At 39.4% G+C, this 17,166-nt stretch overlaps 1 protein-coding gene across 2 annotated transcripts in view; it reads left to right on the top strand.

The window, feature by feature from the left end:
* LOC113219835 (CTD small phosphatase-like protein 2) overlaps positions 1–17,166 on the top strand; it is a 110,306-nt gene that overhangs the window by 79,128 nt on the left and 14,012 nt on the right. For both annotated transcript variants that reach the window (XM_026447832.1, XM_026447833.2), the window contains exons 6-8: positions 217–295; positions 861–972; positions 4,154–4,240. In XM_026447832.1, coding sequence (XP_026303617.1) covers positions 217–295; positions 861–972; positions 4,154–4,240 — 278 coding nt within the window. The remainder of the gene's footprint in view (positions 1–216; positions 296–860; positions 973–4,153; positions 4,241–17,166) is intronic.

Below are 17,166 nucleotides of genomic sequence, written 5' to 3'. Positions count from 1 at the left end.
TCTGCTTTTCCTTTTTTTCTATAGTGGTCATTTTTCCCTTTAGATCTAAAGTTAGATATATATGTTAATAAATTGACTTTTAGGTGTTGTGTACAAATTATTTCTGTCTTTAAAATACAAAAGGCTTTAGGAAGATCTTATATAGAAGCAGTAAAAATGTATATTTCATGAAGCATTCAGTAAAAGCAACATTTTGTCTTTCACTGTGTTAAATAGCACCAGTAACTCCAGATAGTGGTTACTCGTCAGCCCACGCAGAGGCCACCTATGAAGAAGACTGGGAAGTATTTGACCCGTGAGTTGCTTTTTTCTCTTTCTTTCCTTTTTGGAGCATGGTGAAAGTAGGTTATATATGTGGATTGGTGGCTAAATAGTATATTGCCAAGATATGTGACCTGTAGGTATTGAAACTTTTACTGGGGCTGGGTGCAGTGGCTCATCCCAGCACTTTGAGAGGCCTAGGCAGGCAGATTGTTTGAGCCCTGGAGTTCAAGACCAGCCTGGGCAACATGGCAAAACCTCATCTGTATAAAAAAATACAAAAACTGGCTGTACATGGTGGCATACACCTGTAGTCCCAGCTATTAGGGAGGGTGAGGTTGGGAGGATCACTTGAGCCCAGGAGGCAGAGGTTACAGTGACCTGTGATAGAGTGAGATTGTCTCAAAAACAAACAAACGAAAACAGCTGTTACTGATTTACAGATAAAATAATTTGTATATTTTCACTTTTATTAACATCTTTTATAAGTTTCGTTTTCTGGGTTAACTGCTTTATAGATTTTTAAATGGGCTGAGCTTAGTAATGTTTTATATTTATAAAAAGAAAATGTTGAAATTTTCTTAAAATCTGATTTATAGCTATTATTTCATCAAACATGTCCCGCCACTGACAGAAGAACAACTAAATAGGAAACCTGCTCTTCCGTTGAAAACAAGAAGCACACCGGAATTCTCCCTAGTTTTAGACTTGGTAAGTATATTATCTGTAGAGGTAGAGAGAATAAAGGGGTGAAATTATTTTTTAGAATCATGCCTATGTTAGCTTTCCCCTTTTTTTGTCGGGATCATGTTTTCCTGAAGGACCAAATATAATTTGGGTCAACTGAATTAACCATATGCAAGACCATAAACCTTTTCGTATTCTTATTTTTGTATATATGTTATATTAATAGTCTCAAAAGCACAATTTCTTATTTTTTTCTTTTTTTGGGGGACGGAGTCTCGCTCTGTCGCCCGGGCTGGAGTGCAGTGGCCGGATCTCAGCTCACTGCAAGCTCCGCCTCCGGGTTTACGCCATTCTTCTGCCTCAGCCTCCCGAGTAGCTGGGACTACAGACGCCCGCCACCTCGCCCAGCTAGCTTTTTTGTATTTTTTAGTAGAGACGGGGTTTCACTGTGTTAGCCAGGATGGTCTTGATCTCCTGACCTCGTGATCCTCCCGTCTCGGCCTCCCAAAGTGCTGGGATTACAGGCTTGAGCCACCGCACCCGGCCAATTTCTTTTTTTTTTTTGAGATGGAGTCTCGCTCTGTCGCCCAGACTAGAGTGCAGTGGTGTGATCTTGGCTCACTACAAACTCCGCCTCCTGGGTTCACGCCATTCTCCTGCCTCAGCCTCCCGAGTAGCTGGGACTACAGGTGCCTGCCACCACGCCTGGCTAATTTTTTGTTATTTTTAGTAGAGACAGGGTTTCACTGTGTTAGCCAGGATGGTCTCGACCTCCTGACCTCATGATCCACCCGCCTCGGTCTCCCAAGATGTTGGGATTACAGGTGTGAGCCACCATGCGTCGCCCCAATATGATGTTTTGATGTGATTTGAAAATTTGTATTTTAGGGGCTGGGCGCAGTAGCTCATGCCTATAATCCTAGAACTTTGGGAATCTGATCTTTGGGCAGATCACTTGAAGCCAGGAGTTTGAGACCAGCCTGACCAACAGGGTGAAACCCATTCTCTACTAAGAATTCAAAAATTAGCTGGGTGTGGTAATACACACTTGTAATCCTAGCTACTCAGGAGGCTGAGGCACAAGAATCACTAGAACCCAGGAGGCGGAGGTTGCAGTGAGCTGAGATCATGTCACTACATTCCAGCCTGGGCAACAGAGCAAGATTCTGTCTTAGGAAAAAAAAAAAAAAAGATATTTTAGGGTAACAGAAAAGCTTTGAAAACGATTATCTCCTATCATTTGCTAATGAAACTTAATATATAGTCACATTTCCCCTCTGCATCTGACTTCTTATTAATTTTGCATTTTTAAAATCTGTTTACTTTTTTTTTTTGTTTAGTTTTGAGACGGAGTCTCGCTTTGTCACCCAGGCTGGAGTGCAGTGGCCGGATCTCAGCTCACTACAAGCTCTGCCTCCCAAGTTTACGCCATTCTCCTGCCTCAGCCTCCCGAGTAGCTGGGACTACAGGCGCCCGCCACCTCACCTGGCTAGTTTTTTGTATTTTTGAGTAGAGATGGGGTTTCACCATGTTAGCCAGGATGGTCTCGATCTCCTGACCTCGTGATCCGCCCGTCTCGGCCTCCCAAAGTGCTGGGATTACAGGCTTGAGCCACCATGCCCGGCGTGTTTACTTTTTTTAAGGCTAGTAAAATGAAGTAGTGGGATTGGGGACACAACTAATTTCTTGATATTAGTAAAAAAATGTATCTCATGTCATATTGGAAAATATTTTATTATTAAGCATTTGTTACTGGTACCCTATAATTGGAGATGTGGTTTAGTTCTCATAGAAGATTTATCTTAGCCGGGCACAGTGGCTCATGCCTGTAATTCCAGCACTTTGGGAGGCTCCATTCAGCCCAGGAATTCGAGACCAGCCTAGACAACATAGTGAGACCCACGTCTCTACAAAAAATGAATGAACCTGATGGTGAAAGCCTGTAGTCCCAGCTACTCCGGAGACTGAGACAGGAGGATCTCTTGAGGCCGGGAGTTTGAGGCGGCAGTGAGCTACAATTGTGACACTGCATTGCAGCCTGGGCAACAAAGTGAGATCTCATTTCAGTTTTAAAAGGAAGGAAAGAAAATTTATCTAGGTCAGGCACAGTGGCTCACGCTTGTAATCCCAGCACTTTGGGAGGCCAAGGCGGGCAGATACTTGAGTCCAGGAGTTTGAGAACAGCCTGGCCAATATAGTGAAACCTCATCTCCACTAAAAATACAAAAATTAGCCAGGCGTGGTGGTGCGTGCCTCTAATCTTGGGAGGCTGAGGCGGGAGAATAGCTTAATCCCGGGAGGTGGAGGTTGCAGTGAGCCCAGATCGTCTGGTGTTTAGTGAAATTGTATGAAACACAATTTGTGAGATACTAAAACATCTACTTAAAGTAAGATGCTTTATAAAAAGTTGGAGGATGAGGAGTTACATGAACAGAATATATATTTTTAATAATTAGATTCTGCACTTACATTTGCTAATTGTAAACAAGTAACATGCATGTAGGTTTAACTGAAAGTTGGCAACTACAGAACTCAGAGCTTTGCTTCTCAAACTTGAGCATATGTCAGAATCATCTGAAGGGCTTCTAAAAACAGACATCGTTGCCAGGCACGGTGGCTCACTCCTATAAGCCCAGCACTTTGGGAGGCCAAGGAATGTTCCTGAGGTCAGGAGTTCGAGACCAGCCTGACCAACATGGTGAAACCCTGTCTCTACTAAAACTACAATAGTTAGCCAGGCATGATTCCTGGCACCTGTAATCCCTGCTACTCAGGAGGCTGAGGCAGGAGAATCGTTTGAACACAGTAGGAGGACGTGACAGTGAGCTAAGATAGGTCGCCTGTCTAGTCTGGGCAACAGAGGGAGACTCTGTCTCAAAAAGAAAAAAAAAAAAACAAAAAACAGATTGCTGAGACCCATCCCCTCCCCTGAGTTTCTGATCATCAGAAGTGAGGTTAACATTTGCATTTCTAACTGGTTCTCAGATGATGTTTATTCTGCTTGCTGGCCCAGGAGCTACACCTGAGAACTAGTGACTTTACAAACTCCTATCCCAAATTGCTGTGCCACATATAGTAATATATTTTAAATGTAAAATTCCACGCATGAGTGGGCGCTTTAGGTTTTTGGTGATTAAGAATACATAAAATTATCCTTTGAAGTTTCTTTTACTATCTTGTTTCAATATGTGTTTTTTATTTTAAGGATGAAACACTAGTGCACTGTAGTCTAAATGAGCTAGAAGATGCAGCACTTACTTTTCCAGTCCTTTTCCAAGATGTCATTTATCAGGTAATTAAAATTTTTTTGATGATTGTTGGCCTGATAACATTCTGATAAAAGAAATCTTTTGTATTTTTTTGTGTATGTGACATTAAATGTGTTTTCCTGTAGATGTATAATGGATTTCATCAACATTTTAATGATTTATTAACAAAATTAGCATCATGCTAGATATTACATAAAACAACATTAATTTGTTACTGCAAAAATGCTAACTTTCTTACCTTGAGATCTCAGCTAGTTTTGTAATGTGTTTGCCAGCAGGTGGAGGCAGGAGCACTGACATCATAGATCCTCAAGAGGAATTTGCCAGGTTAACTCCTGGTGTTTTTTTGTTTTTGTTTTCCAAAAATCCAATTAATACAAAGAAAACTCATTCCTTGTTGATCATTTTATTTCCTATAGTAGTAATGTGGTCTGTGAAAATTATACTTTAGTACATCTCTTTTATAATTAATCTCAGAATTCCAGGACACTTTTCTAGTTATTGTTTTACTTAAGGCCTTTAAGCATTTCTGTCTCATCTGTGCTGATGGACAGGTAACAGTGCAAAATACAAATATCATTAACATTTCACTGTGGATTATGTGTGCTGGCCATAGTTTTTACTTTAAGGTTTTCCCATTATTATAAGATTGAGTTAATAATATAAGTGAATACACTTTGAAAATTGCAAAGTGCCTTTTTGTTTTGGAGGTTGTTATTTAACTAGCATTATTGGCATTATATAATAGTTGTTGAAAGATTGGGGATTGAAGTTTGTTGTCTGTCAAGAGGGAGCCAGCCTAAAGATTAACTTAGAGTCACAGAGCATTTGCCATGTGGATGATGAAAAGGTGTTTGGTTGTTTATGTGTTCTTAAAGGCAGTTAGAATGTGGTTATAGTTTTCTTGGCAGATAATAGTTTATGTCTCACAGAAACCATGAAATTTAAGAGTTAAATAGAAGTTTGTAGTTCATGGCTACTTTAACCTACTTTGTCTAGTAATGAGTTGTAAGAGGATTTATTTTAGTTGTCAGTTCTAGTTTTAACCTAGGGTAGGTATTGTAGCTATGGCAATAAATATTTGAATACTGAATTCACTTTTTATGTAAGCTGATTTTAGTCCTGATATATAATCAGAGGGTAAGCAAAATACACATAAAATTGATTTAAAGATTTTTCTGTTCCCTTTCAAAACTGATTATCGTTTGGTTTAAGACAAGTATTTTTCTTAAGACATTTTCTATCAAATTGGTTGTTCTTGTTTAGTGGACTTTAAGGACAGGAGTCCTTGTGGCAGATGTAACTAGTGTAGTGATATCTTAGTTTTCTCTTTTAAGCTTGATAACCTTGTTGGGGTTTTTCTTTGTTTTTTGCTTTTGGGTTTTTTTTCATGATTGCATTTGAAAAAATGGCTTTAAGGCTTTGAATTTGGAAAGGAAAGCTGTTAATTGAAAAATATAGATAAATAATGATTTTGAGATGACTTCTTAAGCTTCTAGGTTTGAAATTGAAATTTATTTCTTACAGATGGTTTTTGGTCTGTTTATGTAATTTTTAGTAGTGAAATAAGAAACTTAAGTAGGTAAATTTGATTCTTCCCTTTTATGAGCATTTCTCTTCAGTATGATCATAAAATTGATTTTTTTCTTACTGCTTCTACCATTTCTGCTTTAACTCTCTTTTTAAAGTTCTTATTATTTCATGTGGATCTGGATAGTTGTCTTATTTTGAATAAAAAGCTTCTAGCAGCATATATGGCTAATTCAAAAACTATATATGTACTGCATCTACCTCTGTGGAATTCAAAGAACTCTTTTTCTTATATATTATGAATTACACTTGCTGAAACTGAAAAATAAATGATTTAGCCTAAATGAGAGCACAGAGCAGGTAGTTTGAACCTTATAAGCTATAGAGATGATTGCATTTTAATACGCTTTAGTTACCGTATCACAGACAGAGTTTAGTTACTTTTCAGTAAATTTTTTAGGATATCCGTAGTTAATATTGCGTACATTCCCTTGGATTTCTTGTTTTGGCATAGCCATTCTGTCTTTTTAAAAAATAAATGAAGAAATCTTTGGGTTAGGGTTCCCCCAGTTTTCAGACCAGCAAGCTCCCTTTAAACAGGGAATGATGTCTTTTAAACTTTCAGTGGTGTTGTCTCCATCTACTGGCAAAGAAGAAATATACACAAGGGTCTGAGATGATCTAAGAGATTTTGGAGAAACCACATTATTAGGTAAGATGTAACTTAAATATTTAACCACTATACTATGATGTGGCCCACTTAAAGGTAGAAATCTGTAAAGTACTGCATATACTCTTATTTTTTTTTTTTTAAATGTATTGAGGTGAAATTTACATGATAAAAGTAGCCATTTTTAAATGAACAGTTCCATAGCGTGTATCTGTATATTCTTGAATGTTAGTTTTATAGCATTTACATATATATGTATATATATTCTATATGTAAAGATCAGATTATTCATCTGAAAGCCAGATGGAGTGTCCTCTTAGGACTTATTTTACATTTTTTTTCTTACTGTGGCAAATTTGTTATGTTTGACCTATAACTAATTTTAATTCTACATGTTATTTGTTTCATTTCAAAATAATTTAAAGTAATTGTATTATATGTTTTAATAATTGTCTATATCAGGGGTTGGCAACCTTTTTCTATAAAGTAAATATTTTAGGTTTTGTGGTCCCTGTCATGACTGCTTTTTCTGCTATTGCAGCATGAAAGTAGCCATGGACAATACATAAATGAAAAAGCATGGCTGTGTCCCAGTACAACTTTGTGTACAAAAATCAGTGGCAGGTTGCATGTGGCCAACTGGCCATAGTTTGCTGATTCCTGATCTAATAATTATGAGAGTATATACAGTAAATTTACATATTCAAATTGTAAGTAATCAGATGTTCATCAAAATTCTTGCAAATGTATGTAGAAAATTTAAATTAGATCCACAGTAATCTGGTTGTGGGTCTTTAAAGTTTTTTTAAAATCAAAGTTTGAGGGAAATTTGAGGTGGCCACTACTCACATTTAAAGATTGCCTGACTTAATGACACATACTCTTCTTCTGGTTGATACGTAGGAATAAACTTGGTTAATGCAAGTCTTAGAATTTGTAAGCAGGTAGATTATTCTAAAGTAGTACCTTGAGGTGTAATTTGAATTTCATTTCTCTAGGGGATTTAAAAAACAAACCTGAAAGATCTATCTCAAATTAAAATTTGATGTATGTTACTACTGACACTATGTGGAGTAGACAGATTGTAGTTTCTATATGGAGAAAAAGTCATTTGAAAGGAGAACCTACTTTTTAAACGTGAGGAAATGGCACTCATATAGGCAAAATTATAGGCTTTTTGTTTGAAAGGGTCTATTTTTCTTAACTTGGTTTTTTTTTTTACATTGTTTTATAATCAGTTATTAAGAAAACATGTATTCATAAAATGGTACAAATGCATTTGATATCTGGAAAAACAAGTGCATGATCACTTTTATTGCACATGTTTAATTTTTATATTTAGCCTATATTGGCACATTGTCAGGAAATCCATCTCGTGGTGTTACTCAGTTAAGAGGTCTCCACTGTATTTAGTTTCTGTTCCTGCAGATCCACCAATTCAAGACTCTAGGTCATCTCACTCCCTCTTCCATCCCGAAGATGACTTCTATCCACAAGCAGGACTGAATCAAAAGACATTTTTCACTTAGCTCTTGAGCTGAACCACCTCCTCAATGACCTTCCTCTGTCTCCATCAAGAACTGGAGCTCAGTTTTTTGAAGATGTAATAGAACTACTCAGCCCAAGTGTGGCTGATTGAAGACAAAAAGAAGATACCTCATATGTTTCACCACAGTGCAGCCAAACGTAACTGTGTTGTCCACCTCCTCATTCTGTAAAGCTTGGCAGGGGCATCTGATTTTTGACTCTGTTCACCAATAAGACTTTAGCCAGTCAGTGGCTTTCTGAAGATCAGTAAAATCAACAAACTTTGGGTCAGCTGTCCAGAAATCAGATTGTGGTAAGCACTCAAGGACAGATAGGATCCCTGTAGGGAGCTACTTGTAAAAGATGCTTTGTTTTATTAGTAGAGGTTGCTTTTATGGGAAAAGTTGGGGGAAGAGGTGGATGGGGAAGGCCACGGTTAGCAAAGCTTACCCGCGTCCCCATTCTTTCAGTTTTCTTGGGAATCTTACAGCTTAGGATAATTTTCATACCACAGAACAAGAGAAGTAGGGCCAGGTGCAGTGGCTCACGCCTATAATCCCAGCACTTTGGGAGGTCGAGATGGGCAGATCACCTGAGGTCAGGAGTTCAGGATCAGCCTGGCCAACATGGCAAGACCCCATCTCCACAAAATAAAACAAAAATTAGCCGGGTGTGGTGGCAGGTGCCTATAATCCCAGCTACTAGGGAGACCGAGGCAGGAGAATCAATTGAAACCAGGAGGTGGAGGTTGCAGTGAGCCGAGACCACGCCACTGCACTCCAGCCTGGGCGACAAAGTGAGTCTCCATCTCAAAAAGAAAAGAAAGAACAAGAGAAGTAGAGGGTCACTTGCTTCTGTCTCCTCTTTACAGTCTTTTCTAGAAAAGTGAGCTTTATTTTTGCTTCATGAAGGAAAGAAACCAATCATTTGAATTTATAATTTTGTAGTAAATACCTAATTTTTTTCTCAAGTTCTGATTTAAATTGATAGTAACCAGCATGTACTTTGTTCTTGAGATTCATAAACCATATTTTTGTTCTACAAAAGTAGCATGTATATTTGTGTCTTTAAAAAAACAACATTTGAGGCCGGGGCAGTGAATTGCTTGTAATCCCTGCACTGGAAGGCTGAGGTGAGAGAAATGCTTGAGCCTGGGAGTTCGAGACCGGCCTAGGCAAGATAGTGTGAGATCCTGTCCCTACAAAAAATACCAAAAAATTAGCCGGGCATGGTGGGGGAGCGCCTATAGTCCCAGGAGGATTGCTTGAGCCAGGACACTGAGAAATCAAACATTTCAGGGTCATAATTACATAGCATGGAGGATGAAACCAATATTTTAGCTTGTAGGGAATAATAATTCAATAATTAATTGTAGATGAATATTAAAAATACTACTTTAGAATAACTTTAAAGTCACTTTCCCATCCTTATTAGTAAGTGTAGTTATTGGTACTAATTTTTTCATAATTATTCATTATTAATTGACTAAAAAAGGAGAAGATACAAATGAAATCAATAGTTCTCTACTTCTCAAAAATGTGAAAAAATGTATTTCATGGGGATTCTTTGTCTAAAATGTATATTTTAAAATTAGGAGCAATTCATTAAAATGCAGGCTGGGTGTGATGGCTCATGCCTGTGATGATAGCACTTTGGGAGCCCTAGGTGGGTGGATGGCTTGGGCTCAGGAGTTCAAGACCAGCCTGGGCAATGTAGTGAGACCTTGTCTCTACAAAAAAATGCAAAAATAGGTGGCACACACCTCTAGTCCCTTCAGAAGCTGGGAAGATCACCTGAACCCCGGAAGCTTTAGGCCCTAGTGAGCTGTGATCACACCACTGCACTCCACCCTGGGTGACAGAGAGCCTGTCTCAAAAAAAAAAAAAAAAGAAAAAACATACGGGCCAGCAGCCGTGGTGGCTCACACCTGTAATCCCAGCACTTGGGAGGCTGAGATAGGTGGATCACCTGAGGTCAGAGTTCGAGACCAGCCTAAACAACATGGTGAAGCCCTGTCTTTACTAAAAATACAAAAAATTAGCTGGGCGTGGTGGCAGGCGTCTGTAGTCCCAGCTACTAGGGAGGCTGAGGCAGGAGAATTGCTTGAACCCACGAGGCAGAGGTTGCAGTGAGCCGAGATCGCACCATTACACTCCAGCCTGGGCAACAGAGCGAGAGACTGTCTCCAAAAAAAAAAAAAAAAAGAAAAAGAAAAGAAAAGAAAACATACTATGTGGAAAGTCTTATTTAATGGCTATAAATTTAGAAGATGTGACAGTTGATTACATTAAATTGGAGGCTTCATTTCCTTTGAACTTCAGAGTTTGAGTTTAAAGGTAACATTTTTGTTTTACTAAAATGGCCATTGTTTTGACTAAACTTTTATTAATGTAAATACATCAATTTTTTTATATATGCAAATTTATGTACATACACTATATTGGCAGATTTTTCCCTGATGAAAATTATGCTTCATTGGTGGCTGGAGTGCAATGGCACTCTCTTGGCTCACCACAGTCTCCGCCTCCCAGGTTCAAGAAATTCTCCTGCCTCAGCCTCCCGAGTAGCTAGGATTATAGGCACATGCTACTGCGGCTGGCTAATTTTTGTATTTTCAGTAGAGATGGGGTTTCACCATGTTGGCCAGGCTAGTCACCTCAAGTGATCTGCCGACCTCAGCCTCCCAAAGTATTGGGATTACAGGCATGAGCCACCATGCCCAGCCCCATTGGTAACTTTTAATATAAATCTCCTATATGAATACATTAAGCTTCATTTTATCCTACTTCGACTTTTTTTTTTTTTTTTTGGAGGCATGGTGTCGCTCTGTTGCCCAGGCTGGAGTGCATTGACACAGTCTGGGCTCACTATAGCCTCTATCTTCCAGGCTCAAACCATCCTCTCACCTCAGCGTCCCAAGTGTTAGCTGGGACTACAGAAATGTGCCACCACGCCCTTTTTTGTACTTCTTGTAGAGATGGGGTTTCTCTGTGTTGCCCAGACTGGTCTCAAACTCCTGGGCTCAAGCAATCCACCCATCTCGGACTCCCAAAATCCTGAGATTACAGGTGTGAGCCACCATGCCCTGCCTGTACTCTTCAAAAAATTTCTTTTCAGGTTGATTTCTGTTTAATAGAGTAAGGGTTTGCAGGAACTTGTTTTTTTTTTGTAAATAAGACATGAGTCTTGCTGCTCTGTCGCCCAGGCTACAGTGCAGTGGCGCCATTTCAGCTCACTGCAACCTCCACTTCCTGGGTTCAAGCAATTCTTCTGCCTCAGCCTCCCAAGTACCTGGGATTACAGGCATGCGCCACCACGCCCAGCTAATTTTTGTATTTTTAGTAGAGACGGGGTTTCACCTTGTTGGCCAGGCTAGTCACGAACTCCTGACCTCAACAGATCCGCCTAGCTCGGCCGCTCAAAGTGCTGGGATTATAGGTGTGAGCCACTGTGCCCAGCCGCAGGAGCTTTTAATTTAGGGATTTTTGTTGTTTTGTTTTTATTTTTATTGGTTTTAGTGTTTACCTATTCATCCCAGATTTATCTACCTACAAATACTACCCCCAGCATCTATCTACCTCTTACTGGAATTTTGTGAAGCAAAAGATAACTGCTATAAAATCACTCTGAGTTATGAAATTGAGATCACCCTAGGGCCTACCTGAGCAACCCTCTTTCCTTGGAGAAAGTCTGGGTTTTATCTTGAAACTCTGGTATTGATGCCAAGAAAATATTAACTAAGTTAAGCAGTTTACTGAAACAGTTTGTTATTTCCCTCTTCCAAAAGTATCGATTGTGGCTGTAGGGCTTTCTCTTTGGAATTGAGGTTGCCCAGTTCTGCCCAATAGAATCATACTCCAGGTCTTATTGTGACTGATTACTTTTAAACAATGAGATAGATAATAATAGCTAATAGCTATTGGCACTTTGAATGTACCAGACACTGTTCTAGGTACTTTACATGTATTAAGTTATTTAAGCTTCACAATAAACTTATGATGTAGATATTGTTGTTATATCCTTTATTTTATAGATAGGGAAACTGAGGTGTACAGAAGAGTTAAAAAAATTGGTACAGCCACTTGTACATTTGTGGTATCTACTGATGGTAAGATTTTTTCAGTTAATGGTAGCATCTCATTCTCTTTTTTGTTGTTGTTGTTGTTTTTTTGAGACAGGGTCTCATTCTGCCACCCAGGCTGGAGTGCACTGACATGATCACAGCTCACTGCAGCCTCGACCTCCTGGGTTCAAGCAATTCTCCTGCCTCAGCCCCCTGAGTAGCTAGGACTACAGGCGAGTTCCACCATGCCTGGCTGATTTTTATATTTTTTTTGTAGAGACAGGGTTTCGCCATGTTGCCCAGACTGGTCTCAAAACTACCTGGGCTCAAGTCATCTGCTCACCTCGGCCTCCCAGAATGCCCTAGCATTTTGGGATTATAGGCATTGAGCCACCACACCTGGCTGCATCTCATTCTTTATATTCCCCAACTTTGTTGGTTTTTTACTGTTTTAATTCTTCTTGCTTAATTAAATAAGAAATAGCACCGACCAGTCATCTTTTTGATTACGGGAAAACAGATGTCATACTCTTAAGTGGGTGATTCCTTGGATTCATCATTTTTTAAAACCTATTGCTACAATGGAATTGGAAGGATATCATGGAAAAAGTATCAACGATGTTTCTTTTTGAAAGTTATGGTCTGCTGGGTGCTGTGGCTTACCCCTGTAATCCCAGCACTTTGGGAGGCTGAGGCGGGTGGATCATGAGGTCAGGAGTTCAAGACCAGCATGGCCAAGATAGTGAAACCCCATCTCTACTAAAAATACAAAAATATTAGCCAGGCGTGGTGTTGGACCCCTGTAAGCCCAGCTATTTGGGAGGCTGAGGCAGAGAATTGCTTGAACCCAGGAGGTGGAGGTTTCAGTGAGCTGAGATTGCGCCACTGTACTCCAGCCTGTGTGACAGAGTGAGACTCTGTCTCAAAAAACAAAGTTATGGTTGTATTATCTGGGCGTAAAAATCATTTAGAAGTATTTTCCCTAAAAAGACTCACATGTAAGGTAATTTTTTGGGGGAGTCATACTATCAAAATTATCTATGATATTAGATTAAGGTTTAATAAGCATTACTAAGTATATAACTTAGTATATTACTAAGTATATAAGAAATTACTAAGTATATAACTTGAAATTATATAATTAGACATGAGTTTTGTTTTAGACAGACTTTACCACACAATATCTAGAACCAGTTTATAAGTGGATTGTCATTGTAATGACTGCCTTTTTTATTTTTATTTATTTATTTATTTATTTTTTTGAGACAGAGTCTTCCTCGATCACCCAGGCTGGAGTGCAGTGGTGTAATCTCAGCTCAGTGCAACCTCCGCCTTCCCTGTTCCAGTGATTCTCCCACTTCAGCCTTTCAAGTAGCTGGGACTACAGGTGTACACCACCATGCCCAGCTAATTTTTTGTATTTTTAGTAGAGATGGGGTTTTCACCATGTTGGCCAGGCTAGTCTTGAACTCCTGACCTCTGGCGATCTGCCTGCCTGGGCCTCTCAAAGTGCTGGGATTACAGGCGTGACCTGCCACACCCAGCCAATGACTACTTTTTTTAAAATCCAGCTATGTTAACTATTAATAGCCTTTCAGTACTATCTATATACAATTTTTATCTTAATACTAAAAAATACAGACCATCAGGTATTACTCATATCATGTAGTATTAGTGTAGTGGGTTTTTAAAAATTATATATGTGGCCGGACGTAGTGGCTCACACCTGTAATCCCAGCACTTTGGGAGGCCAAGGCAGGCAGATCACGAGGTCAGGAATGACCATCCTGGCCAACATGGCAAAATCCCATCTCCACTGAAAATACAAAAATTAGCCAGTTGTGGTGACACACGCCTATAGCCCCAGCTACTTGGGAGGCTGAGGCAGGAGAATCACTTAAACCTGGAAGACGGAGGTTGCAGTGAGCCGAGACCACACCATTGCATTCCAGCCTGGGCAACAGAGTGGGACTCCATAAAAAAAAATATATATATATACACACACACACACACACACACACACACACACACATATTCATGTTCTGTGTAAAATGTAAATTGTGCTAAAATCACTTCACAACACCTTTTTTTTTTGAGATAGAGTCTCACTCTGTTGCCCAGGCTGGAGTGCAGTGGCGCATCTTAGCTCACTGCAACCTCTGTCTCCTGGGTTCAAGCAATTCTCCTGTCTCAGCCTCCCCAGTAGCTGGGACTACAGGTGCACGCCACCACGTCCGGCTAATTTTTGTACATTTAGTAGTATATTTAGTAGAGACAGGGTTTCAACATGTTGTGGTGAGGCTGGTCTCAAACTCCTGACCTCAGGTGATCCACTTGCCTCAGCCTCCCAAAGTGCTGAGATTACAAGCGCGAGCCACCATGCCTGGCACTACAACACCCTTTTACAGATATTCTGATAGATGTTCATTTTTTAAAGTTTAACATAATGAACATGTTCATAAATCTGTATCTTCAAGTAGTAATCTTGAATAGTTTTTTTATATAATTATTTCTTAGGACATTTGGCGTTATTTTTTAACTTTTAACATTTTTCACAATATATTTGGTTTACTGAAAAAATATTAAAATTATTTGTACTGTAAATAAAGTAATTATCAATTTGAAGATACATGTATACTAGACTGAAATGAAGCTTTTGGCCTTTGGGAGATTACATAATTTTGAAGAGTTGCAAGTTTTAAGAAGGTAAAAGTTTTAAGAAGGAAAGGTGTGGATTCAGGAAATGTAGAAAATGGGAAGTAGGCAGCTCAGGAAAGGAATCTTTGTATGAGAGTAAAATTAGAAGAAAAATGGAGCTAATGCTATTTGTGGAATAGATCTTGAAGCATTCGGAGGCATGTCTATGTGTGCATCTGTCTGTTCTTGTATCTCTGACCTAACACAATAAAGTAATGGTAGTCTCAAGAGTTAAACTCATTGTATTATATGTACCTGACAGATGTTCTTTATTTGTTCTTACCAGACAGTACGTAGTGCTTCTTGACTTGTATATCTCTGTTCACACTTATCTATATCCAGATTACTTAGATGCTGCTGGCTTTATATCTCATCTCTACTACTGTTTCTGAGATTTTGCCTTTTCATCACGTGGCACAACCCCATGTGGCCCTAACTCCAGTCCAGTACCTTTCTATGTTTCTTCCCACTTTCCTTCCTGCTAACCACCTCATTCTCTGCCTGTGTCTTTTAATACTGAAACACCTTCTTGTTCACATGGTGAATCTGTTCTGAGGATAGGAACTATTACTTTCAACAATTATTCTTTCTATTCTCATAGTAAAGAAACACTCTAGCAACATGTTCCTTTATCTTCAGTGCCACCTTTTATCCCCAGTAAACAAACACATTTTAAAAGCAATGTCAAATTTTAAGATGCATGTTATATTTAAGTAGAGTTAAAGTAGTAGTATGCACAATGAAGCTATAGCTTTGACCTAATCTGGAAGTCACTGTATGAGAAGTTGGAAAATGTCACCTTTGAACAATGTTCCACTTACTGTGGTTGGAAAATATTGTTAACTAGACGTATTCTTGTGCAGTGGAATTGTGTTGTGTTCAGAGGGAATAAATCTCAAAGAGGCCCAGCTTATCTTAGTTTACTGCAGGTTGAATATCCCTAATTCAAAAAATGTGAAATCTGAAATGCCTCAAAATCTGAAATTTATCATCAAGCGTGATGGCTCACGCCTGTAATACGGGCACCCTGGGAGACTGAGGCGGGCAGATCACCTGAGTTTGAGAGTTCGAGACCAGCCTGGCCAACACAGTGAAAACCGTCTCTATTAAAAATACAAAAATTAGCCGGATGTGGTGGCACACGCCTATAACCCCAGCTACTGGGGAGGCTTAGGCATGAGAATTGCTTGAACCGGGGAGGCAGAGGTTGTAGTAAGCCAAGATCATGTTACTGCACTCCAGCCTGGGCAGCAGAATGAGACGGTATCACCAAAAAAAAAAAAAATCTGCAACTTAGGTGTGATCAGTCATACCTATAATCCCAGCACTTTGGGAGGCCAAGGCAATATTGCTTGAGCCTAAGAGTTTGAGACCAGCCTGGACAACGTAGTGAGATACTGAGAGCCCATCTCTACCAAAAGAAAAATTGTTTAAAGCCAGGCATGGTGTTATGCACCTGTCATCCCAGCTACATGGAAGGCTGAGGCAGGAGGATCACTTCAGCCCAGGAGGTTGAGGCTGCAGTGGCCCTGTTTATACCACTGCACTCCAACCTGGACAACAGAGTGAAACCTTGTCTTAAAAAAAAAAAAAGCCTGAAACTTTTTGAGCACTGACATGACGTTCAAAAGAAATGCTCATTGGATCATTTTGCATTTTCAGATAAGGGACACTCAACCTGTATATGGAGCAAGTGATAATAGGGATATTGAAAATAAAACATTTTGATATATATATGAAAAAATGAAATATTTTTGGTTACTAACTGCCTGTGAGTGATGAACACCGGCAACAAGTAAAAGGTTCTGATAGTTTATAGTTTATCATTTACCTTGAGATGGAATTCAGAAAAAGTATTGACAGAATAGATGGGTTTTTCTTAACCATCACAAATCTATTTTGAAAAGACTCATTTGAATAAAATGATTTTGTTAGTAAAATAATATATATATAAATCTGTCATTATTTGGCCTACCAAAGAAATCAGGTGTTTGTGGTTTTCAATCAAGGCTACAAACTACACCAAATGTTTCAGGATGAGAATGTTCAAATTGATTAGAAGAGCAACTATAGTTAAAATTTTTAGACCCCATCCTAAATGATGGTGATTGGATGCTGGAGATTTGTTTCTCTTCTTCTGCTTTGAGGAGGGGTGTGTGGTTTACTTTGTTTTTGATTAGTCAAGACTGATAGGATTAGGCTGGGCGGAGTGTAATGATTACATGCCTGTAATCCCAGCACTTTGGGAGGCAGGCAGATCACTTGAGGTTAGGAGTTTGAGACTAGCCTGGACAACGTGGTGAAACCCCATCTCTACTAAAAATACAAAAATTAGCCGGGTGTGGTGGCGCATATCTGTAATCCCAGCTGCTCCAGAGGCTGAGGTAGGAGAATTGCTTGAACCTTGGAGGTGGAGGTTGCAGTGAGCCGAGATGGCGCCACCACATTCCAACCTGGGGGAA

The sequence above is a fragment of the Piliocolobus tephrosceles genome, unplaced genomic scaffold (genome assembly GCF_002776525.5).
Source record: "Piliocolobus tephrosceles isolate RC106 unplaced genomic scaffold, ASM277652v3 unscaffolded_108, whole genome shotgun sequence".
Classification (NCBI taxonomy): Eukaryota; Metazoa; Chordata; class Mammalia; order Primates; family Cercopithecidae; genus Piliocolobus; species Piliocolobus tephrosceles.
Note: the sequence above shows the minus strand (reverse complement) of the source record. Positions and strands in the feature narration are given on the sequence as shown.